This window comes from Hemiscyllium ocellatum, chromosome 23 (genome assembly GCF_020745735.1).
Source record: "Hemiscyllium ocellatum isolate sHemOce1 chromosome 23, sHemOce1.pat.X.cur, whole genome shotgun sequence".
Classification (NCBI taxonomy): Eukaryota; Metazoa; Chordata; class Chondrichthyes; order Orectolobiformes; family Hemiscylliidae; genus Hemiscyllium; species Hemiscyllium ocellatum.
Window position 1 is genome coordinate 4,030,009 of NC_083423.1, and position 23,585 is coordinate 4,053,593.

The 23,585-nt window shown below is 40.7% G+C and overlaps 2 protein-coding genes across 5 annotated transcripts in view; one reads left to right on the forward strand and one right to left on the reverse strand.

Moving 5' to 3' along the window:
* hspa14 (heat shock protein 14) overlaps nt 1–4,852 on the reverse strand; it is a 29,195-nt gene extending 24,343 nt beyond the window's left edge. Inside the window, exons 1-3 of one of the 4 annotated variants that reach the window (XM_060842600.1) lie at nt 4,788–4,852; nt 1,726–1,806; nt 1,562–1,644 (exon numbers count right to left, since the gene is read on the reverse strand). In XM_060842600.1, the coding sequence (XP_060698583.1) occupies nt 1,562–1,644; nt 1,726–1,806; nt 4,788–4,844 (221 nt within the window). In that variant the 5' untranslated portion in view covers nt 4,845–4,852. The other 3 variants (XM_060842601.1, XM_060842599.1, XM_060842603.1) reach the window with 3 other exon arrangements.
* Nucleotides 4,853–4,949: 97 nt separating this feature from the next.
* On the forward strand, nt 4,950–16,969 carry cdnf (cerebral dopamine neurotrophic factor). Its single transcript, XM_060842604.1, has 4 exons — nt 4,950–5,303; nt 12,702–12,829; nt 13,593–13,734; nt 16,662–16,969. Exons 1-4 carry the CDS (start codon nt 5,192–5,194, stop codon nt 16,844–16,846), a joined length of 567 nt encoding a protein of 188 aa, XP_060698587.1. The 5' UTR covers nt 4,950–5,191; the 3' UTR covers nt 16,847–16,969.
* Nucleotides 16,970–23,585: the final 6,616 nt, after the last annotated feature.

Below are 23,585 nucleotides of genomic sequence, written 5' to 3' on the forward strand. Positions count from 1 at the left end.
CAGTAAGCATGTCTTATGAATGTAATAAGTCAGCGCTCTATGATGCAGATAGACGGATATTTTAGTATCAGGAATAAAACAGAATATCATCTTTATTTTCACTATTTTATATCCCTCTCAGCACTGCTTAGGGGTCTGCAAACAACTCCAGGAAAGACTTGAAATCTGAGCTGTTCCTTAGCTTTACTAATAGTGTTTCCATTATCCCAAATACAAACTCCTCTTTATCAATTTTGTATTTTGTTGTAATTTTGTATTTTATTCATTTTATTAACTTTTCTTTCACAATGTGCCATGCCCTTTCTAAAGAAATTTTAGCTTACAATAGGGTGCAGCTCCAATCACAGCCTTATTCACCTTAAGGTGAACTTGCTGTTTTAACTTTTGCATTATTTATGTCAGGACAATTATGTACAAAGCTTTAATATGTGCACCTTTTCCCAGACCATCTCCAGGTCCAGATCATGTATTTCTCACACTTTTGTCAGCACCATATACTGATATGTTTACAATGTGTTCACATTTCGAATCACAAGTTTTTTTATTTTCGGCTGGGTATTTTATTATTTTCTGTAGTCTTCAGGAAGCATTTCTAGAACATTTTAACTTTATCACTGCTTCTACTTTGCCCCTCGATCATATTCCTTCTTTTATCTTTGGTTTAACTATATTTTCATCCATTTCATCTCTCTTCACCATTACTCATTTTAAAACTCTTTTCCTGGTCTACGTCTCCTTTTTGTTAGAAGCTTGGTCCAAGTCAGGTTCAGATTTAGCCCATCCCAATGACAAAACTCCATTCAGGACTAATGCTATTGGTAACAGAACTACTTCTCCCCCTCATCAGAATGGATTACTCGAGTTTCATTTTATAATTTGGCAGTTTTATAATAAAGATGTGTTCGGTCTCTCATTTGTAAATACCCTGTAGGCTGGGGTAGCTCTTAGGTCTAAGAACATGATATTCAAATAGCGTCTGAGCACTTCCCATCAGATTCGAACACAAATACTGACTACTTCACCAGAGGATTTGTGACATTTGTGAAATTGCACTCCAAAAGAAGTGAATGATGTCAGAAATGAAATTCAAGGGAGAGAATATATTCTTAAAAGTAGGGATTCACACAATTCACTTACTTAATTGCTGAATGTCCTGATGTTTTAGGTAAGGGGTTTAAGTTAACTAACTGAGAAATTAGAACTGAAGTGGCACACCCCACTCCTCAATTTGCTGGATGGAACATATTGTGTTAATATCAAAGCTGTTAGTAGAAAATTGAACAATTGCATTCCAAAGCTAAAGATTTGATATGTCAGATTAACTTAAAAAACTGGATTCAATTCTTCAACTTTATCTTCATTTTCAGTATAGCACAGCCTCCTCCTCAGACAAGATAAATGTACAACACTTGCACATGTTTTATGAAGTGCATTAAATACTATCAAATATTTCATATATTCCCGTAGCATAATTTGGGCTACAAATATCTGAACAGCAATTTCTATTATGGTTAGTAAAGATATATTTACATGGTTCTGCTGGCAAACTCTTCAAACTTACCGTCTGCCAAGAATCTGTTTCACTTTCACGAAAGTGTTTGACGCATTCCTGATTCTGCCTTGTTTTGCTGCCAAGCCCACAATCTAACAAATAAAGCAAATAAATGAGACTTTCCGAATTCGACCATGCGTACAATGTCAAAGACATAAAACGGTTTCAATTACCTTCTCATTTTCTCTATAAGCAACGACTGCTGGAGTAACACGGTCACCTGCATCATTTGCTACAACGTCGGCTCGACCATCCTAGGTGGAAATAAATTCCAAGTTTCAGATTACAAACAAGATACTTTTACAATATATTGTCACTATTTGCTACCAACCACAAATGAGACTATATTTAAATAACACGTAATTAAATAAATCATGCAGTGGATCATCAAACCAGCTTTCAACCATAGTGTGTCATCTGTGGTGTTATTAATGGCATGCATGCCTCAAGCGTCAAAATATTGCAGGTTTCAGTTTCACTAAAGAGACTGTAGCACATAATTCCAAGTCGCCAGCCCAGGGTGATATTTTGAGGGAGTGCTTCCCTGTCAGGGGTGCACTAATCAGAGACGAGTTCACGTCCGCTCTCTCAGGCCCAAGTTCCTATGGCACTATTTTGATGAGAAGTTGGGGGATTCTTTCCAAGTGTTCTGGCCAAGACTTATCGCTCAATTAACATCATAAAACCAATTATCTAGCCCTTGTCACATTTGTATTGTTTGGAGCTTTATACGTCTACAAAGAAAGTCATATTTCCAACAATATCACAATTACAGATCTTCAGAATTACTTCATAGACTATAATGTGATCTCGATTGTGAAAAGATGCTATACAAACTGTTACAAAGTTGCACTTATGCAAAATATTGGACAAAGAAAGGTAGTTTCAAAGCCACAGCAAGAATCTAATCACACTACACAGATAAATCTACGAAAGCAATTTCAGCCAGTGGTTTCTCCAGGGATTGGAAAGAATGCTCATCCTGTTTTATCAAAGTAATCTATAGAATCATACTGTACTAAAAGATGGGAAATAAACCAAAGGTTATGCTCTTGTACAAAAGACACTGACCTTCTAAAAGTTAGCTCAAGGTTTGCGTAAAGATTTATTGCTCGGGTGCTGTAGTTGTGGGTATGTTCACAGAGCTGGTAAGTTGATTTGCAGACGTTTCAGCCTGTCTAGGTGAATTCTTCAGAGCTTTGGAGGGTCCTGTGAAGCGCTGCTGCACTGTATCTTCTGGAATTTATTTGGCTCCATTCCTGCTGCTTCCGGTTGTTCATTGTAGTGGTCGGTATATTGGGTCCAGGTCAATGTGCTTGTCGACAGAGTCTGTGGATCCACAAACACCAACTAGTCATTAAACGCACAACCAGCTTGTCCCTAGTAGCCACACCCAGATGGCAGGGACCACCAATTTGACTGGGACAAGCTAAACAGAGGACAGCCAGAGAATTCCTAAAAGCATGGCACTCATCCATGGACTCTATCAACAAGCACATTGACCTGGACCCAATATACTTGAGACTACAGTGAACAACCGTAACTGGAAACAGCAGAAATGGAACCAAATAAATTCCTGAAGACACAGTATAACAGCACTTCACAGGTGGCTCCAAAGCACTGAAGATGTCACCTAGACAGAGAAGAAACGTCTGCAAATCAGCTAAGTGAGTATTGCTTGCACTACTGATACTGGAAAATAAATTCACCTGACCAGCTAGTGAGAGTGAGAGAACGCATGTTCAAAGCATATGTTTCACCTCGTCTAGAGGTCGAACTCAGTCTACTAAATTTGATTGTCTCTCCATTGCTGCAGAAGACAAATTTTTAAAGAACAATTTCAACTTTCCAGCAACATTTCCAGAAAACTCCATTTAAACTTTTAATCACCTCAACGCTGAAAGCAAGGCCATCTAATCCAATATGCAACCAGACAAGAAAACAAGCTACAAACCTTTGAACTTCACTTTATCATTTTTTGAACTTGAATCTAGCTAAATCAATCCTTTCTACTCTGTATCTGAATCTGCAGGTGTGTTTATTTCAGTACGTAGATACACGTTAGTGGAAGCTGGAACGTATTTAACATTTTTACCTAGGTCAGTTTTAGTACAATAAAACCAACACTTGCTTTCTTAAATTAAAGAAAAGCTGTCTGACTAGTTCCTGGTTCATGAATCGGTTATTGAGAACATCCTCCCTACGATTAACCTATCTATTCCTGGTTAAAATTTATAGGTTTTTATGAGATCTCCTTCTTTCTTCTAAACTTCAGTGAATAAAGTCATAATTGATCCAGTTCTCTTCATACATCAGTTCCACTATCCCAAGAATCAGTTTGGTAAATCTTTGTTTTACTCTCTCCACAACAAGAACATCCTTCCTGAGGCAAGGAGACCAAAACTGCACAATACTCCAGGTGTGGTCTCACCATTTGTCTTCTCCATCACCTACTGCACCTGCAGGCTTACTTTCAGTGACTGGTGAACAAGGACACACAAGCTTCCTTTCTCACTCTATCACCATTTAGATAATGATCTGCCTTCTTGATTTTGTTACCAAAGTGGGTAACCTCACATTTAGCCACACTACAGCTCATCTTCCATGCATTTTTCTACTTATTCATCTTGGCTAAATCACACAAAGCGTTTTACAGTCTTCTGAATTGAACATGGAGTTCAACAACTTACTAAAAACAGAAAGTACTGGGGAAACTCAGCACATCTATAGAGAGACAGGAAAAGTTTCACAGGGTTAACGCTTTCTGAGTCCACCATGACCCTTTTTCTTGTCCATGCCAGAGTTGGACTGGGGCAGACAAAGTCAGAAATGAAACATCAGGTTATAGTTTGACTATAACCAGGTGTTGTTTGATTTCTGACCTTCTTCTTGTGCCTGACACAGAGTTTATCCATCAGCTTCTGCCTTCATTTCATAATTTCCAGCATCCACAGTATTTTGCTTCATGTAATAATTCCTGATTAGTATGACTGATTCCATTGTGCAGACACCAACTGTTGTTACTGATTCTGCTGGAATTCTCTAAGTCTCTGAATTTGCCGATTTTCTGTCTTTAGAACGAATTGAAATCAATGAAAAATGGGAACAGGAGGCCATTCAGCCCCTCGATGCCGGTGCCCCGCGGAATGATAGCGGTTCATAGGACCACTCGTGTAGATTAATGAAGGGACATTCTCTTCAGTGACAAGACTTAATTCGATCCCAGATCCCAGACCTTACAAACGGCCACACAGCTACACGTGCCCCCGATGTGAACTCCGATCGCCGCCATCTTGGTAACTAGGAGAAACCGCCAGGCATGCCGGGAAGGCTACCGGAGGACTCAGGGGCTGGCCAATAGAAGCGAGGAACAGAAGCAACCCGACGGTGGGCAATGAGAGGGATACACTGATTGGTGCAGCTTTCACAATGGGACTGAGGGGTAGATGCGCGGGGAGGCGTGGATTGAGAAGCGCACTCTGATTGGTGTCTGTCTCCCAAACGAGCGTGACGATTGGGTGAGCCGGGTCTGAGCGTGTGTGGAGCTGCACCAATTGCAGTAAGGTTTAGAAGCGTGGGGCGGCTAGCGATGAGAGGAGGACATTGATTGGCGCGGTTCCCACCAATGGGCGGAGGGTAATGGCGGCCACCATTGGGAGGCGGTTGCTGGGCCCCAGGCCAGACATGAAGCCGCTTTTACTTCTACTCATCGCCGCTGGCACCGAGGCTTTGGGCCCGCGGGAGTGTGAAGGTGAGAGGTGGGACTTGCCTCGGGATTGAATTCACTATCACTCTCTCTAAAAAAAAGTCAGAAGCAGTGGATGGAGGAGGAATGGGGTTAAGAGTAAGGGAAGGTGAGGGGGTAGGGAGGGGGGGGAAAGGTGAGGGGGTAGGGAGGGGGGGGAAAGGTGAGGGGGTAGGGAGGGGGGGGGGAAAGGTGAGGGGGTAGGGAGGGGGGGGAAAGGTGAGGGGGTAGGGAGGGGGGGGGAAAGGTGAGGGGGTAGGGAGGGGGGGGAAAGGTGAGGGGGTAGGGAGGGGGGGGAAAGGTGAGGGGGTAGGGAGGGGGGGGGAAGGTGAGGGGGTAGGGAGGGGGGGGGAAAGGTGAGGGGGTAGGGAGGGGGGGGGAAAGGGGAGGGGGTAGGGAGGGGGGGGGAAGGTGAGGGGGTAGGGAGGGGGGGGGAAAGGTGAGGGGGTAAGGAAGGTGAGGGGGTAGGGAAGGGGAAAGGTGAGGGGGTAAGGAAGGTGAGGGGGTAGGGAAGGGGGAAGGTGAGGGGGTAGGGAAGAGGGGGGAAGGTGAGGGGGTAGGGAAGGGGGGGCTGGGGGGAAAGGTGAGGGAGTAGGGAAGGGTAAGGATGGATGAGAATAGGGACTTGTGTGATGGAGATATAAGATGAGTTTTGGTGGGCGGTTCAATAAAGTGTGGAGCTGGAAAAAGCACAGCAGGTCAAGCAGCATCAGAGGAGCAGGAGAGAGAAGGTTACAGGTTGTGAACCTTCATCAGTCCTTGTTATCTCCAGTTTGGTGGGGAGGTATGCATGGCAGTGAAAGAGGAATGGAGAGAGAATGTTGCAAGAGAATAAAAAGATGTCACTCGTTGCTGGACATCTGAAACAGAAATCCAGTGCTGGAAATAATAAAATCAGGCAGTGTCCGTGGAGAGTCGAGAGTGTATTGCTGGGAAAGTACAGCAGGTCAGGCAGCATCCAAGGAGCAGATGAAACGATGTTTTGGGCATAATCCCTGTCTGTGGAGTGAAGAAAAGTTATTGTTTCAGATCGATAATTTTTTTTCTTTAGGCTTTCCTTTTTCCTAGTGCCCCCACACACACACCCCTCGACTGTCAACACCAGCCCTACCCAGCACAACCCAAAAGAAAAAGTTGACATTTTAAAACTTCATTCAATAGATGTGAACAATGTTAGTTATTGCCCATGTTAATCTGCCCTCAAAGTGGCTCACCACCTAGTTCTCAAATTTGAATGAATGGTTTGTGAAGCCACTCCAGACAGTTATTTGAATCACCTGTTGCTACAGGCTGTGCCAAGGGCTGACTGTGGGCAATGGATCCGGATGGATTTTTGTAACAATAGTTTTATGTTCTTCATTACTGATGCTAATTTTTGTTGCAAACTTATAGTCATAGAGGCATAGAGATGTACAGCATGGAAACAGACCCTACAATCCAACCCGTCCATGCCGACCAGATATCCCAACCCAATCTCGTCCCACCTGCCAGCGCACGGCCCATATCCAACCAAACCCTTCCTATTCATATACCCATCCAAATGTCTCTTAAAAGTTGCAATTGTACCAGCCTCCTCCACTTCCTCTGGCAGCTCATTCCATACACGTACCACCCTTTGTGTGAAAAAATTGCCCCTTAGGTCTATTTTATATCTTTCCCTTCTCACCCTCAGCCTCCGACGCTCCAGGGAAAACAGCCCCAGCTTGTTCAGTCTCTCCCTATAGCTCAAATCCTCTAACCCTGGCAATATCCTTGTAAATCTTTTCTGAACCCTTTCAAGTTTCACAACAACTTTCCAATAGGAAAGAGACCAGAATTGCATGCAGTATTCCAACAGTGGCCTACCCAATGTCCTGTACTCAATACTCTGACCATTAAAGGAAAGCATACCAAACGCTGCTTTCACTGTCCTATCTGCCTGTGACTCCACATTCAAGGAGCTATGAACCTGCAGTCCAAGGTCTCTTTGTTCAGCAACACTCCCTAGGACCTTACCATTAAGTGTATAAGTCCTGCTCTGATTTGCTTTCCCAAAATGCAGTACCTCGCATTTATCTGAATTAAACTCCATCTGCCACTTCTCAGCCCATTGGCCCATCTGATCAAGATCCTGTTGTAATCTGAGGTAACCTTCTTCGCTGTCCACTACCCCTCCAATTTTGGTGTCATGTGCAAACTTACTAACTGTACCTCTTCTGCTCGCATCCAAATCATTTATATAAATGACGAAAAGTAGAGGACCCAGCACCAATCCTTGTGGCACTCCACTGGTCACAGGCCTCCAGTCAGAAAAACAACCCTCCACTACCACCCTCTGTCTTCTACCTTTGAGCCAGTTATGTATCCAAATGGCTAGTTCTCCCTGTATTCCATGAGACCTAACCTTGCTAGCCAGTCTCCCATGGTGAACCTTGTCGAACGCCTTACTGAAGTGCATATAGATCACATCTACTGCTCTGCCCTCATCAATCTTCTTTGTTACTTCCAAAAACTCAGTCAAGTTTGTGAGACATGATTTCCCATGTACAAAGCCTTGTAATCGGAGGTAACCCTCTTAGCTGTCCACTACACCTCCAATTTTGGTTTCATCTGCAAACTTACTAACTGTACCTCTTATGTTTGCATCCAAGTCATTTATGTAAATGACTTCAAATTCCCAGCTGTTGCAACAGGATTTGAGTTCTTGTCTCCAGATCAACGATTCACTAATACTATCTCGAGAGTACCCCTTTTGTTTTCTAACCTAAAAGTTAACTCCTCCTCTCTCTGCAGATGATACCAGTTAAGACCAACAATTCAACTTGTTTTTGATTATGAACAATAATTTTTAAAACATTTTTTCTTACTATTTCCATTACCTTGTCTTGCATCAACGCTCCCTTTTCTTCCCTTCTCCTTTGCTGTTTTCCCCATCCTCTCATTGTTTCAGTTGCTGAAACAGTAATCTTTCTCAGGTCTTCTGACTCATCAACCTGAAATATTAATCGTTTGTCTTTCCACTAATGCTGCCTGACCTGAATATTTTCATTGCCTTCTGTTTTTGGTTTCCAATGTCTGAAGCATTTATTTTGGAGTTAATTTTTTTCTCTCTCTTCATCCCTTCCTTCCCAATCAAAGGTTGTAAAGGCTTTCATGGGACTACAGAAGAGATTTGTATGGCTTCAAGGATGAGGGACTGGATAGGTTGGAGAAACTGGGATTGCTGTCATTTTTTTAAAGAAGAAATTGAGAATTAATAAAGGGATCTAGACAGAGCAGATATGGAAACCTTTTCATTTAGAAGGGATGAAGCCAGATTTCACTAAATTGAGATTATTTGCAAAAACACCAATATGTACACGCGAAACAACATTTTACCACAGTGCATACTTCTGAAATATGTTGTTTCTGTGGTGAGGAGAGAGTCAAACATGGCCATAAGAGATTTTCAAGGTTTGTGCGAAGATTTGTAGCTCGGGTGCTCGTTGTTGTGGTTCTGTTCGCTGAGCTGGAAGTTTTTGTTGCAAACATTTCTTCCCCAGGCTAGGCGACACCATCAGTGCTTTGGAGCCTCCTGCGAAGCGCTTCTTTGATGTTTCTTCCGGTATTTATAGTGGTCTGTCCTTGCCGCTTCCGGTTGTCAGTTTCAGCTGTCCGCTGTAGTGGTTGGTATATTGGCTCTAGGTCGATGTGTCTGTTGATGGAGTTTGTGGATGAATGCATGCCTCTAGGAATTCCCTGGCTGTTCTCTGTCTGGCTTTCCCTATGATAGTAGTGTTTTCCCAGTCGAATTCATGTTGCTTGTTGTCTGCGTGTGTGGCTACTAGGGATAGCTGGTCGTGTCGTCTCGTGGCTAGTTGATGTTCATGTATGCGGATTGTTAGCTGTCTTCCTGTTTGTCCTATATAGTGTTTTGTGCAGTCCTTGCATGGTATTTTGTACACTAGCCACGAAATGACATGACCAGCTATCCCTAGTAGCCACACACGCAGACAACAAGCAACATGAATTCGACTGGGAAAACACTACTATCATAGGGAAAGCCAGACAGAGAACAGCCAGGGAATTCCTAGAGGCATGGCATTCATCCACAAACTCCATCAACAAACACATCGACCTAGACCCAATATACCAACCACTACAGCGGACAGCTGAAACTGACAACCGGAAGCGGCAAGGACAGACCACTATAAATACCGGAAGAAACATCAAAGAAGCACTTCGCAGGAGGCTCCAAAGCACTGATGATGTCGCCTAGCCAGGGGACGAAACGTTTGCAACAAAAACTTCCAGCTCGGCGAACAGAACCACAACAATAAGAGATTTTTTTAAGCCCCTGAAAGAGAGAGAAATTGCAGGGGTGTGTGAAAAACACAGTGGAAGTTGGACTGGGGGGACTAAATTGTTCCTATGGGGAGACAGTAGGACTTCATGGGCCAAATGGCCTCTTTCTACCTGTAATCGCCCTTACCTTGAACAGTTTTGCCAAACCAGTTAGAAGTGTAATTATTCCTTTTTAAAATTTTTATACTGATGAGAAAAAATACCTAGACTTAATACATCATTCTTCGAGAATTAGAAATTGTTAACTGTTCATATAATATTGGTTTTAACAGCCATTCTGTAACCTTGGAAGGGAAGTTAGTTGATTTCCAGAAAATCAAGCTTTACTCATGTTGATGATTTTGGGGTGCAGGTTTTCACTAATTATAAAATGTCATGTGGTCTTTACACTTTTCAGCTGTCTTAACACAAATGAAATAAATGTTCACTGTATATCTGGCAATGGAAATCATTTAGCAGCATGAATAGATTGTCATCCTCTCAAATGAGGGAAAGTGTCTTAAAGGCACAGCTTTATATGTAAAAAAAAAAGTATTGTTTGTGATTGAAATCATTTGAAACAACAAATGAAAGTAATAAATTATTCTACAATCTGTATTAACCCTATGGTATGAACTAACTTGTTGCGAGTACTGTGCAAGTAACTGTACTAAACTTGTTTGACTTTGTGTAAGCATGTTTAGCACACAGGCAATGAAATTCATGAAGAAAGACTGGCATGCAGCAAGTGGTGCATTGTAACAATTTTTGTACCTGGTGAGTGCGTACGTCTGAAGTCTTGACTTTTTTTTAAAACCAGCAAGTAAATCCTTACTCTCATCACTCTGTACTCTGTTTGGAGCTGTTTTCAGTTCTAATTAATCGGTGAATTCAGTTGCCTCTTAATACGACAGCTTTCGTGCAATCTAAGCATATGCTTTAATGGCTTCATCCTACAATCCCAGCTTGTTTTGGTTTCTCAGTTTCTGATCATTGTGTTCATTAGTTCTGTTGTGCTTATTCTCAATAGTTAGCATTCTGCCTATGGAGGTGGCCAATCTTGCCAAACTTAGCATGTACCCTTGCTCAATAGGAGAAATGTGTGAGGTCAAATATTGAATGCCACATGATCAAAGAGTAAGACATAATTCCATCCTAAATTCTTTGTATTGGGGTTCACAGTTGTGCTTTAAAGTCTGTAGTTTGCTATTGTGTTGCAGTAGTTTGTAAAATTTTGTAGTTGGCACATTAGGACAGGAACAAAAGTTGGCCATTTAGTGCCTTGAGCATTAAATAAGGTCATGGCTGACCTGGGGCCTAATTCTATATACAGTGGTACCTGCCTTTGGCCCTTATCCCTTAGCATCTGTACTTGATAAAAGTTTATCTATCTCAGATTTAAAACTAACGACTGAGCGTCAACTGCTGCTTGTGGAATAGAGTTCCAGACCTCTGCTACCCTTTATGTGATTGTTATCTTATTAGTTCAGATATCACAGTGAAGGGAAATGTATTTTATTTAACTAGTACCACTGTTCAATTGCATTGACAAAAAGAAATATTAGGAATTCACAACACTGTAACAGCCAGTGTCACTATATGGTCTTCACATAAGCAGATCATTTTCTTATATTCATTCTTATTCTCTTATCCAAATTAATTTCAAACGTTGACTTTGTTTTTACCTGAACTGTTGCCCTGGAACTGAATGCCACAATCTCTTAGTTCTAAAAACATTCTCCTTGTTCATTTTTCCCAATCTCTTTACATTTACTTTTGTATTGAAGGCCCCTCATTCTAGACCATCCACTAGGCCTGCTTCTTTCTGCCAAGTCTCGTTTTTCATGGCTTTAAATACCTTGAGCACGTCCCTGTCCAATTTAAGTTCTTAAAAGTAATTTAATCACCTGTAAATGTGTACTTGCACATCACAGTGCAATTTCACAGCATCAAAGGAACTTCCATTCAGAGTATAATTACTGTGGTTTTTATCGTAGCATAATCTCATTTAGTGAAATATGCTTCTTAGCTCATTCCCCAATCTTATGATCCTTGGATTTCTTTTGTTTGTCTATAGAATAGCACTGATGTGAACGTGAATAGATTCTGAGACCAGTTTTGAGGGCTTAAACTTTTCAGGGAAAGAGGGCATATTCTCCCCTGACAAAAATACAACAAATAAGTTTTTGAGGCACGAACTTATCTTCAGTAAGTTAATGGATGCTGAGCTCTTGGGGAATTGAAAGTATTTAAAACAGTGGCCTATTCAAATTCAACAATGAAATAGGCAATGGTAGTGATACTTCAAAACTGGATAATGAGTAATCTTGAGGATGTATGATGAGAAATAGCAAAGATTCTTCCTGAACAATCTCCTTAACATTTTTGAAGAAGTGACATCCCAAAAGGATTGTTGAAAATGCTACAAATCTTGTATCTTGGCTTCAAAAAACATACAACACAAGTGAATGTGAAATGCAATCTGACAGTCACTGATAGCCTAATCGTAAGATGTAGGAACAAAGTTGGCCATAAGGCCCATCAAGTCTAATCCATCATGTAGTGAAATCATGGCTGATCTGATGATCTTCAGCCTTTTACCTTGGATTTCCTTACTGGTTAAAAATCTGTCTGCCTCTTGAGGTAAAGAATTCCATAAATTCACAGGTAGCCATTCCAATCCAAGTTGATTCCAACATGACAATTTAAAATTTTATAAAATGAGGCTTAAGCGTCGATAACACACATTTTGGTTGTTGACAGGAAAATCAATAATAGAAATAGTTGAGCTTTAATTAACATGGTTTTTGTAAGATTTGTAACAGGACACACAAATGTAGTTGAGTAAGTTTGTAACATTTAACACTGTCCAGTAAATGTTTCTCATCTGTAATGAAGAAAAATTGTGGTTCATTGAGTACATTGCAGCGCCTTGACATCAGGTATCTTGAAGAGGCCAGTGTTATTGAAGGTTTAAAAAATATTTATCTTTCTTTAACTACCTAAAATAGTTTTTTAAAAAAAAACCTTTCATTCATTTTAATGTTTTAAATTTGATATTTATTTTTGATAAGTGTTTTCTTCACTTTTTACAATTCTCAGTATGCATCGGATTCCTGGAGAGGTTTTACAGTTATTTGAAAGCACAGAATGTGGACTTGACCCCTGCAATGGTAGTAAATGAGCTGATGTTAATGTGTGAATACACTAAAGGAAAGGAACACCGCCTAGTAAGTATCTTTCGATGCAGGCTATGTTTAATTGTGGTTGTTAATTTGACTGCACCTTTTCCTTATTGTTATAATGAGGGCTTATTGGAATGACACGAGCAAATTGTCATAGTGCAAAACCCTCAAAATCTAAAACTGCAGTTAGCTGAGAAGGGAAATTCAAGGGAAGCCTATTTGTAACTTCTGAATTTTCAAAGGGGAAAATGTGTTCCCACTGAATTGGTAACTAGGGATACAAATGCATACATTGTAAAACTAAAAACGTACAAAAGCTTAGAATATGACCGACATATCACAACTGAAACAGTAATTAGCATTTGAGGGAGTCGGACAACTAAATAAAGATCAGTATGTAGTTGGAATAGGGGAGCAGAGCAGGAAAATGAGGTTTGACAGCTAGTTCTAATGCTATTGTCAGTGTGAAATTTGTATGATTAAATTGTATTGAGTACTTTGTGGATTCAATATTGAACCATGAGTGGATTATGTCAGAATAGCAAGCTGCTCTGTTGCCTCATTTGTTTAGTCACATTGTTAAAAGTTAAGAATTAGGATATATATTGTGAAAATTTCTTCCCTGGTTCATTGTTTGAAGACAACCATTTAATGACTTTTAATTACATTTCACCTTCTGTCAATCAGTAACTTCCACAGGAGAAAGTTTGTCAACAGTTGTAATTGTTTGCTACAAGATTTTCTGATTGCTGTATTTACAGAATAATCACAGTGGTATACAGTATGGAGTTTACTTTTTTGTTCACAGTGTTACTATATTGGAGCAACGAGTGATGCTGCAACTAAAATTGTGAATGAAATAGCGCGGCCAATGAGTGCACATGTACCGGTCCAGAAAATCTGTGAAAAGCTGAAAGTGAAAGACATGCAGATATGTGAGCTGAAATATGGTATGAGTTTTAACTACTGTGTGAATTGTCCTAAATATAATTTTATTTTGAGCTGTACTCTCCAACACTTGTGTAAAGTGTGTTTATATCCATCACATCTCAAATGAGTGCCTCTTGATTTGGTTCAAAATTCATGTTTATAAAACCAACAAATTACAATGGAACTGCAGAGGAATGTACCAATTAAATTTTAAGAACTACAAAGTCCTCACAATCATGTCATTTTGAAAATCTCAGATATCTTTGGCTTGCATCTTGAACTTTTACTGAATTGAAGGTGGAACTACATAGTTAAGGTTTAGGGCATCATACATAGGTTTTTCTAAAGGAAAGATGAACTTATCCACTTGTTTCTGGAACTTTGTCCAGAAACAGAATATTTTCCTCTCCGTTTCAAAGCAATACGATTAGTCCTTGCTCTAGGATTTGAATGCACAGTGTAACCAGGCACTTTGGTACACTGATGTCAGGAATTAGTAATTTTCAGGTGACATGTTAATCTAAAAATCCATACTGCTGTGCAAGTCAACATAAAAAGATTGTGACACCTCAAAGGAGACGGTGACTTTCCCATGGTCTGTTCCTGTGGCTAACATTAACCTTGAGCTAACCCCACTAAGACAGACCCACTGCTTTTTTTGGGATTTCTGTGAATGTACATATGGTTTCTGGATTTGTTCAAAAAATGATGGCAATAATTGAAAGGTTGCTCATTGGCTACTAAGTACTTGGGATTGACAGACCAGATGAAAGCTGCAAGTTGCAATATGGTCTTTCTATCCCTATTGTAACTGCATTGGATTTAATTCTTATTGTTTTTGTGTATTGCTGGTTGCAATTTTTAATCCTTATGAACATGCAAAGCTTATTCCTCAATTTCACACTTGCACATCTCACTGCACCTGATGTTGTTCACAAAATGAGCTATTCTGGTCGGGTCAACAGTTATTGAGCAACCCTAACTGCCCTTGAGAAATTTCCCTGTGGCAAATAGGCTGCAAACCAGCAAGGTTACAACATTGGCACCTAATACCATTCCGCGTGGAATCTCAATTGCAGAGAAACACGCAGCAAGCAGAGAACAGAGAAAGTTGATGTTTCAACTTGGACTTGATGGAACTGAAAGATGCTACATCAATAAAATGAACCAGAACAATGGGAAAAGAAAATAATAAAACTCAACTACACATGGGAGAAAAAGACGTGAAAAATATCACATTGGATTACAGGGGGCTTTGCATATTTCACAGAAACTGAAGGGTTAATAAATGTATTTGATTCACTTTTCTCTGATCCTGAATCCTCAAAAACAAAGTGAATGACGTTTTGAAAAACCTAAGATGTTAGATCATTGAAAGAGAATCACTTCAGCTGTCCTACCAGCAGGAGATGATGTGCAATTGAGTTCTGATGAAATGCCATCGACCTGAAATGCTTACACACTATCTGTGCAGGTGACCCTTGACCTGCTGAGGATTTCCAGCCTTTTCTGGTACTTTGGATTTCAGTGACAGTAATATTTTGCTTTGTAGTATAGAACTGGCTTTTAATCAAAACTCTGATGTCTGATTGACTTAAATGTGCAAAGGCACAACTCTTAAACCATGAAAGAAAGTGTCCAGGAATGACGCTAAAGTTAGTTAACAACAGTTCAGAAATACTGCCTGAGACTGTGCACCACCCAGTAGTAGTGTGTGTCAATACAGGTATGATGGTGACACCTTGTGATGCCTAATAGAGGGGCGTGTCAGAGATATGTAACTAATTCATTATACTGTTGGTGTTGTCACATGCTTCTTACGCACTGTCTTTGCTGAAGACATTGCAGTTCTGTGGGGTCTAACATATGCCAATGGAAGAGACTTCAGTTATCCCTCTTTGTGTTCCATCATGCTAGCTACACCATATTACACGTTCTAAGCTATGTGTGATATTACTGTCCTCCTACCTCCTGGTGTAGCTATAAACCTTGTAATTGCACTGAGTGGCATCACTAAACGCATGGTGAAATACTAAAGCAAAATTCCAAATGTTATTAATTACTAACCTTGGAATGATTTTCTTACTCGTGCAGAGAGTGCTCATATTTATAGGTATTTTTAAGTAACCTGCTTAGGCATTATAACGCAGCCCTGAAGCAGGTGGGACACAAGCCTGAGACTACACAACAACAGCTCTAAGGTCATGTTTATATAGTGAAATGGAGTCTCAAAGAACCTCAACCAATTAAGAATAAGTGTAGTACACAGCAAGATCCCACAAGCTATGAAGCGATAATGAGGATCTAGTCATGTTAATTGAAGAGCAGTATTGGCTGGAATGCCAGAGAGGGCAGGGGATTCCATGATGAAGGATTTTTGCTCTCAACATCAACTCTCCAGCTCCTCGGATGCTGCCTGACCTGCTGTGTGTTTCCAGCATCACACCTTTCGACTCTGATCTCCAGTATCTGCAGTCCTCACCTTCTCCTCAGGATTTCTTATGTTCATCCAAGAGAGAAGATGTGATGTCGGGATCAATGAGTCACCCAACAGATTGTGTCTCTGACACTGCTGCAATGCATTTGACTGGCACCGTTGATTTTTACGTCCCAGTCCTCGAGTGTGTACTGAACCCACTGAGGGAAGAGTGCTACCAACTGATCCCTGCTAACATTGAATTAGAATTAATTTTAAGAATGTAAAGGGAATAGGGTGCTTCAAACTTTGTGGTGCAAAAACTTACATTTTTCATGGAAAATTTTGACTGATATTCTGTTTTATAATAAATAGGAAAGAATGTTTTCATGTGGTAATTATTGATGTCTCACCAGACAATTCAGTGTAGATAGAAAATGCTTTTTTAAAGATTAATAGCTTGTATTAAACTGCATCAGGTTTAAGGAATGTAATGTAAACACTAGAATTGTTTTTCTCTGTGTCTCACAGAAAAGAAATTGCTTTTGAAGAAAGCTGAATTACACAAACTGCGAGTGGCCCAGCTAAAAAAGATTCTCGAAGACTGGGGAGAGAAATGCATCGCCTGTGCAGAGAAAATTGACCTTATTGATTTAATATTGGAATTAGCCCATAAATACGGGTCTGCTGAACTAGACGTGAACTTTGATCTATAAAGCATCGCCTACTCTTTAAAAGAAAGTAAGACTGGACTCCAAAAATAATTTATTGATTGTATTTGTGGTATATGCCATGTGTATATAGGATACCATAAAGAGAAGTTTACTACTTCAAATGAACTTTCCAGCTTTGTTGTTTTTTTGTGTTCTTGACATTTGTATGATTGACTGGCCACAAGAGGGAGCTCCTATGCAATTTACTGGAGTAGAATGGTTATAGCACAGAAAGAGGCCATTCGGCCTGTTGATTCCACGTGACTCCAGAGCAGCAATATAATGATTTTTCCATCTTATGCTCTTCTGGTACTAATCCAGTATTCTTGAAATTCAGAATCAAATCTGCCTCCAGCGGCCATTTAGGATCCTGACCACCCACTGTTGTGATACAAACAAAAGTTTTCATGTCTTTTTTTTTAAACTGGCAATCACCTTCAATTGATGGGCCCTGGTGTATGATTTTTCTGCTGATGGCAACAATTTGAGTGGGGCACACAAGTTCAAGGGAGAGCGGAAAGGTTTAAGGGAGATGTGCGTGGAAAGTTCTTCTTGCAGAGGGTGGTGGGTGCCTGGAATGCATTGCCAACAGAGGTGGGCATGGTAGCATCATTTAAGATGTATCTAGATAGATACATGAATGAGCAGGGAGCAGAGGGATAAAGATCCTTAGGAAATAGGTGGCAGGTTTAGGTCGAGGATCTGTATCGGCGCAGGCTTGGAGGGCCGAAGGGCCTGTTCCTGTGCTGTAATTTTCTTTCTTCTCCGAATTCTGTCATGACTCCTTTTGAATGTGAGCACCTCTGTCAAATCCCATTGCACCTTTTTATAAAGATAACCAGCTGACCACCATCAACCTAGCTAAGTAACTGAAACCTTCATTTCTGGAACAATTCTCATGCGTCTTCCCCACACCACTTCATGTCTTCACATCCTTTTAAAAGGGTGGGGTCCAGAATTAGACACGCTATTCCTGTCGAGATTGGACCAGGTTAATAATAACTTTGCTTTTGAATATTATGCTTCTTGTTGAGGCCAAAGATTGTGACAGCCTTTAAACCAATTTATCAACCTGCTATACTCCCTTTAGTAGCTTGTGAGCACATAGCTCTGCTCCTGCATCTCATTTAGAATCTTAGACTCCCTACAGTGTGGAAACAGGCCATTTGGTCCAACAAGTCCACACTGATCCTCTGAAGAGTAACCCACCTAGACTCACTGTCCTATGCTATAACTACATTTATCCCTGACTAATCCGCCTAACCTACACATCCCTGAACACTATGGCCACTCCCCCTAACCTGCATATCTTTGGACTGTGGGAGGAAACCCGTGCAGACACTGGGAGATTGCACAAACCCTTAGGGGATTTTTATAGGCTCTGTATTAGGATCCAGTGTAAATAAAAATATTGTAGATTTAGAATTATGCCGTTTAGTTGTGGGGGGTTGTCTTGCTTTGGAGAAGTGAAATAATGGTGCTTTCGTTATTTGAAAGCAATATATTTTACTTTAATAGTCAGGATCCGTTTCCTTTCAGAGAAAGGTCAAAGATGAATTTACACTACCTCTGAAGCTGCACCATTCAGACTAGTGGGAGTGAAAGAGGTAATCATGTCCAAATGAGTAACAGACTTTGGAATGTATAAACAGGAGGAGATTTTTCACCCTTGACTTTGTTCTGCCATTCACTGAGATTATGTCTGATCTGTGACCTAACTCTCTCTCTGCCTCATATCCATGAAGAATTTTGATTAACAAAAATCTCTTTTCAACTGTAAAATTTATCTGACCAAAGCCAAATTGCCATTTCAACAAGATGCCTGTAAACATCTCGCACCTCTGGATGTAGAATTCTTCATTTCATTCCATTAAGACTTGAGTAAACTTTGGACCATGTCCCAAAGTCCTAGACTCTGGGAAAACAGTCAAAATGCTTTGTGTCTCTAGTCTACTAGTCTCTCTTACTAACTTGATCAAATCAGCCCATACCCTTTTAATTTCAGGGAATACAATCTGAAGCTCTAATTTCTTCTTGACTGTGTGAGGTCCTTGTATCCTGCTGGGAAGCCGACGTAGCGCATGTTCTAAGACCAAAATCCTGTAAATTGTACCCCCAGCTATGCGCAAACTAGAACTTTGTCTCGATAAAATATGACTTCTAGCCCCTTATATTTGGAACTTGAGAAACTGAGGTGACTGTGCTTGCCTTTCTGATCATCTTAAATGTTCGTGAACCTCCACTATCCCTCAGTTTGATCACAGTTTTATTACAAGCAACAGTTCTTCATTATATAGCTTACAGAGTGCAATAGGAAACACAAAAATGCACTAAGTCTCGTTGGATCAGTATTGTTAATAAGGAGCTAAAACAAAAAAGTTGGGATTTGTTACTGATTGTGTCAAAAATCTCAATCAAGAGTAAAACATCCTTTTATTGTTGTGGTTCTGTTCGCCGAGCTGGGAATTTGTGTTGCAAGCGTTTCGTTCCCTGTCTAGGTGACATCCTCGGTGCTTGGGAACCTCCTGTGAAGTGCTTCTGTGATGTTTCCTCTGGCATTTATAGTGATTTGTATCTGCCGCTTTCAGTTGTCAGTTCCAGCTGTCCGCTGCAGTGGCCGGTATATTGTGGATCATCCACAGATTCATTCAATAAGCACATCGACCTGGACCCAATATACCGACCACTGCAGCGGACAGCTGGAACTGACAACAGAATGATGAGAAATAAAGTTTCACGCAGTAGAAACCTGATCTTCCAAGAGCAGGGAGTATGAATAAATCTGGATGACCCCATCTCAAAATTTTCCCCAACAGCTGTCATACAGGTACAGTATGGTGTAAAGGCTGGGGAGAATGTGAACTGTTCTGAGGACAAATTTAGTTAAAGCCAAGATCAAATGCAATTGACTGTCTGACAGTGTGGCATTTTTCTACATGTGCATTGCTCCATTTTGAGAGGCATTGCCCATAAATGCCCCCCCTCACTTCAGTGTTACATTGGAGTGCCATTCTGGATTTGTTTCCCTCTGATCAAGTTACTGGAAGGCAGATTTGGACACATGACCTTCCCACTTCTGAGCGTGGGCATTTTCAACTGAGCCACACTGAATACTTCCAGTTGATGTGGCATTATTGTTAGGCAAAACTCAACACACAAAGAGAAGAAGGTGGTTGAGTTATTTAAATATGCAATTCTGGGAGTTTGTGTTAGTTGCTGTTTGTCCTGCAGATGGAGAGCAGGCTGAGTTGGCAGTCTGCCTCAGATATTCCACTTTTGTCTCCAAGTTACTACTGACTGGAATGAGGAAAGCTGCTGAGCCAACTTGCTGAAGGAATTATTATTAGACAATTATTCCGTAAAGTCGTAATTCATGTGAAGTGATCTAACGAATCAGTTGATTTATAACTTCTGTCCTGTCTTCCTCAATATCCTGATTGTGTTTGAATGGAGTAGGAAAACAATTCACACAGGAAATGGGTGAGACACTAAAGCATATTTTGCATTAGTGTTTACCGTGGAGAAGGATAAGGAAGATATAGAACATGGAGAAATAAATAATGACATATTGAAAAATGTCCATATTACAGAGAAGGTGGTGCTGGACATCTTAAAATGCATAAAGGTGGATTAAATCCCCAGGACCTGATCAGGTGTACCCTAGAACTCTGTGGGAAGCTAGGGAAGGGATTGCTGGGCCTATTGCTGAGATATTTGTGTCATCAATAGCCACGGGTGAAGTGCTAGGAGACTGAAGGATAGCTAATGTGGTGCCAATATTTAAGAAAAGTGGTAAGGAAAGCCAGGAAACTATCAACCAGTTGGTGTTGGGCAAATTGTTGGAGGGAATCCTGAAGGACAGGATGTACTTGTATTTGAAAATGCAAAGACTGATGAGGGATAGTCAACATGGCATTGTGTGGGAAATGATGTCTCACAAACTTGATTGAGTTTTTAGAAGAAGTAACAAAGAGGATCGATGAGGGCAGAGCGGTAGATGTAATTTATATGAACTTCAGTAAGGCATTTGACAAGGTTCCCCCGGGAGACTGGTTAGCAAGGTTAGATCACACGGAATAGAGGGAGACCTAACCATTTTCATACAGAACTGGCTTGAAGGTAGAAGATGGTGGTGAAGGGTTGCTATTCATTCTAAAGCCCTCTGACCAGCGGAATGCCACAAGGATTGGTGCTGGGACCACTGCTTTTTGTCATTAATATAAGTAATTTGGATGTAAACATAGGAGGTAAGGGTATGTTTGCAGATACACCAAAATTGGAGCTGTGGTGGACATTGAAGAAGGTTACCTCAGAGTATAATGGGATCTTGATAAGATGGGTCATTGGGCTGAGGAGTGGTAGAGTTTAATTTAGATTAATTTGAGGTGCTGTGTTTTGGAAAGTACAGGACTTACATACTTAATGGTAAGATACTAGGGACTGTTACTGAACAAAGAGACCTTGGAGTGCATGTTCACAGTTCCTTGAGAGTGGAGTCACAGGTAGATAGGATAGTGAAGAAAATATTCGGTATGCTTTCCTTTATTGGTCAGAACATTGAGTATTGGCGTTGGGAGGTCATTGCGTATCTCTACAGGCTATTGGTTAGGCCATTTTTGGAATTGTATGTGCAACTCTGACCTCCCTGCTATAGGAAGGATGTTGTGAAACTTGAAAGGGTTCAGAGAAGATTTACAAGGATGTTGCCAGGGTTGGAGGAATTGAGCTAAAGGGCGAGGCTGAATATGCTGGGGCTATTTTCCCTGGCGCATCAGCTGTTGAGGGGTGACCTTATAGAGGTTTATAAAATCATGAGGGGCATGATAGGGTAAATAGACAAAGTCTTTTCCCTGGGTTGAGGGAGTCCCAAAGTGGAGGGCATAGGTTTAAGGTGAGAGGGGAAAGATATAAAAGGAACATAAGGGGGAAATTTTTCACGTAGCTGGTGGTGCATGTTTAGATTGAGCTGCCAGAGGAAGTGGTGGAGGCCGGTACAATTACATTTAAAAGGCATCTGGATGGGTGTATGAATTTGGAAGGGTTTGGAGGGATATGGGCCAACCAGATATCCTAAATTAATCTAGTCCCATTTGCCAGTTGGGCAAAATTCGATTAAATTAGATTAATTTAGGATAGCTGGTTGGTATGGACACGTTGGATCGAAGGATCAGTTTCCGTGCTGTACATCTCTATGACAATGATCTGCATTTTGAATGTTTTGTTCATGCACTGTATCTTTGATGTCATCCGAAAGGGCTTTGCAAATTGGAATCTGAAATTGCAATTGAAACCAGGATTTTTGGAAAACCCTTTAGTGAACCTCAGAAGGGTTTGGGAATAAAAACTGAAGGGAGTAAGTCAAGCAATAGGTCACTTTTTCAGGTTTAAGGAGGGAAATCACTGACATTTACATTCAGCCCATTCTCCCTTTGTGGCGTGTAATAAAGCAACCTTTAAAATTAAGTGAGGAATTTAAAAGCAAAGTGAAAGGCTGAGAGAGCACAAAATTAAAATAGTCAAAGCAGCAGGAGGAAGATCAGGAAGGCACTGCCTGAGATGAAAGAAGGTTTAGCTGATGCGCTCAAAAGGGATTGGAACTATCACTTGCAAAGGAAGAATATGCAAGTTCCAGAAACACAATTGGAGAATGGTACTCGGCCACATGATCATCCCGAGAGTTGGTGCAGATCGAATGGGCCAAATGCACTGTAACAATTCTGTGAAATCAATAAGGCTCTTAAATGTTGAAAGTTAGGTATCTCTGGTTTGCTAGGTGCACGGAACCTGTAAAAGTGTCTGTAAAAGCCAGTGCTTGCAACAATTACCTGTTACAGCTGAGTGTTTCAGGTCTAAGCTCAGAACCTTAGGCTTTTTTGAATTCGAGTATAAATAACCAGTTTTATACAAATCTTCCCCTTCCTTCCTGTCACAATCCATGTAATCCTGTGAATGTCTCATCATTAGATTCAATGTGACAAGTATTTACTTGGCTTATCCGATATCAATAACTTCAGTTTGCCCTGCTTACCTGGGTCGTTACTCCTCAGACTAGAGCTTTGTGGACATTTTCATTCTTGTTACATATAATTGCTATTCTGCCAAGTGAAACTTTAATTATAAGCTGTGTTCAAATCAATGCTGTTCCAGAACAGTGAATCAGGAGAAAGTGAGGACTGCAGATGCTGGAGGTCAGAGCTGAAAAATGTGTTGCTGGAAAAGCGCAGCAGGTCAGGCAGCATCCAAGGAGCAGGAGAATCGACGTTTCGGGCATAAGCCCTTCTTCAGGAATCAGGGCTTATGCCCGAAACGTCGATTTTCCTTCTCCATGGATGCTGCCTGACCTGCTGCGCTTTTCTAGCAACACACTTTTCAGAACAGTGAATCTCTTGCTTCAGCAGAAACCCTAATAAAAACAGGATGATGTATCCCCAGATTTTTCTTTTCCTATTGGTTATTTAATGACTCAATGGCAGGCTTTAATTAAACCTCCCTCTACTTCATCATCAAACATGACCATTGTTTCAGAGTCAGTGGTGGAGGCTGATATTTTAAATTAACTTATCGTCCCCTGTTGACAAGCAAAGGGTAAAGGTTAACAAACTACAATGTATAGCAGTGTAATAGAAAATTCCAGGAAAGTCTGATTGGTACATTGCTTATAACTTGACTGGGCATCATCTAACACAATAATTCAGCTTTTTAACAATGACACATGAATGTCCAATATGAAAGAGAGTCCTGT

Bases quoted from the DNA above. Each gene is read 5' to 3' on its own strand.
- cdnf (XM_060842604.1), top strand. From the start codon at position 5,192: ATGGCGGCCACCATTGGGAGGCGGTTGCTGGGCCCCAGGCCAGACATG. The intron at 5,304-12,701 runs GTGAGAGGTGGG...TACAATTCTCAG, and splicing joins GGGCCCGCGGGAGTGTGAAG to TATGCATCGGATTCCTGGAG. The intron at 13,735-16,661 runs GTATGAGTTTTA...TGTGTCTCACAG, and splicing joins GATATGTGAGCTGAAATATG to AAAAGAAATTGCTTTTGAAG.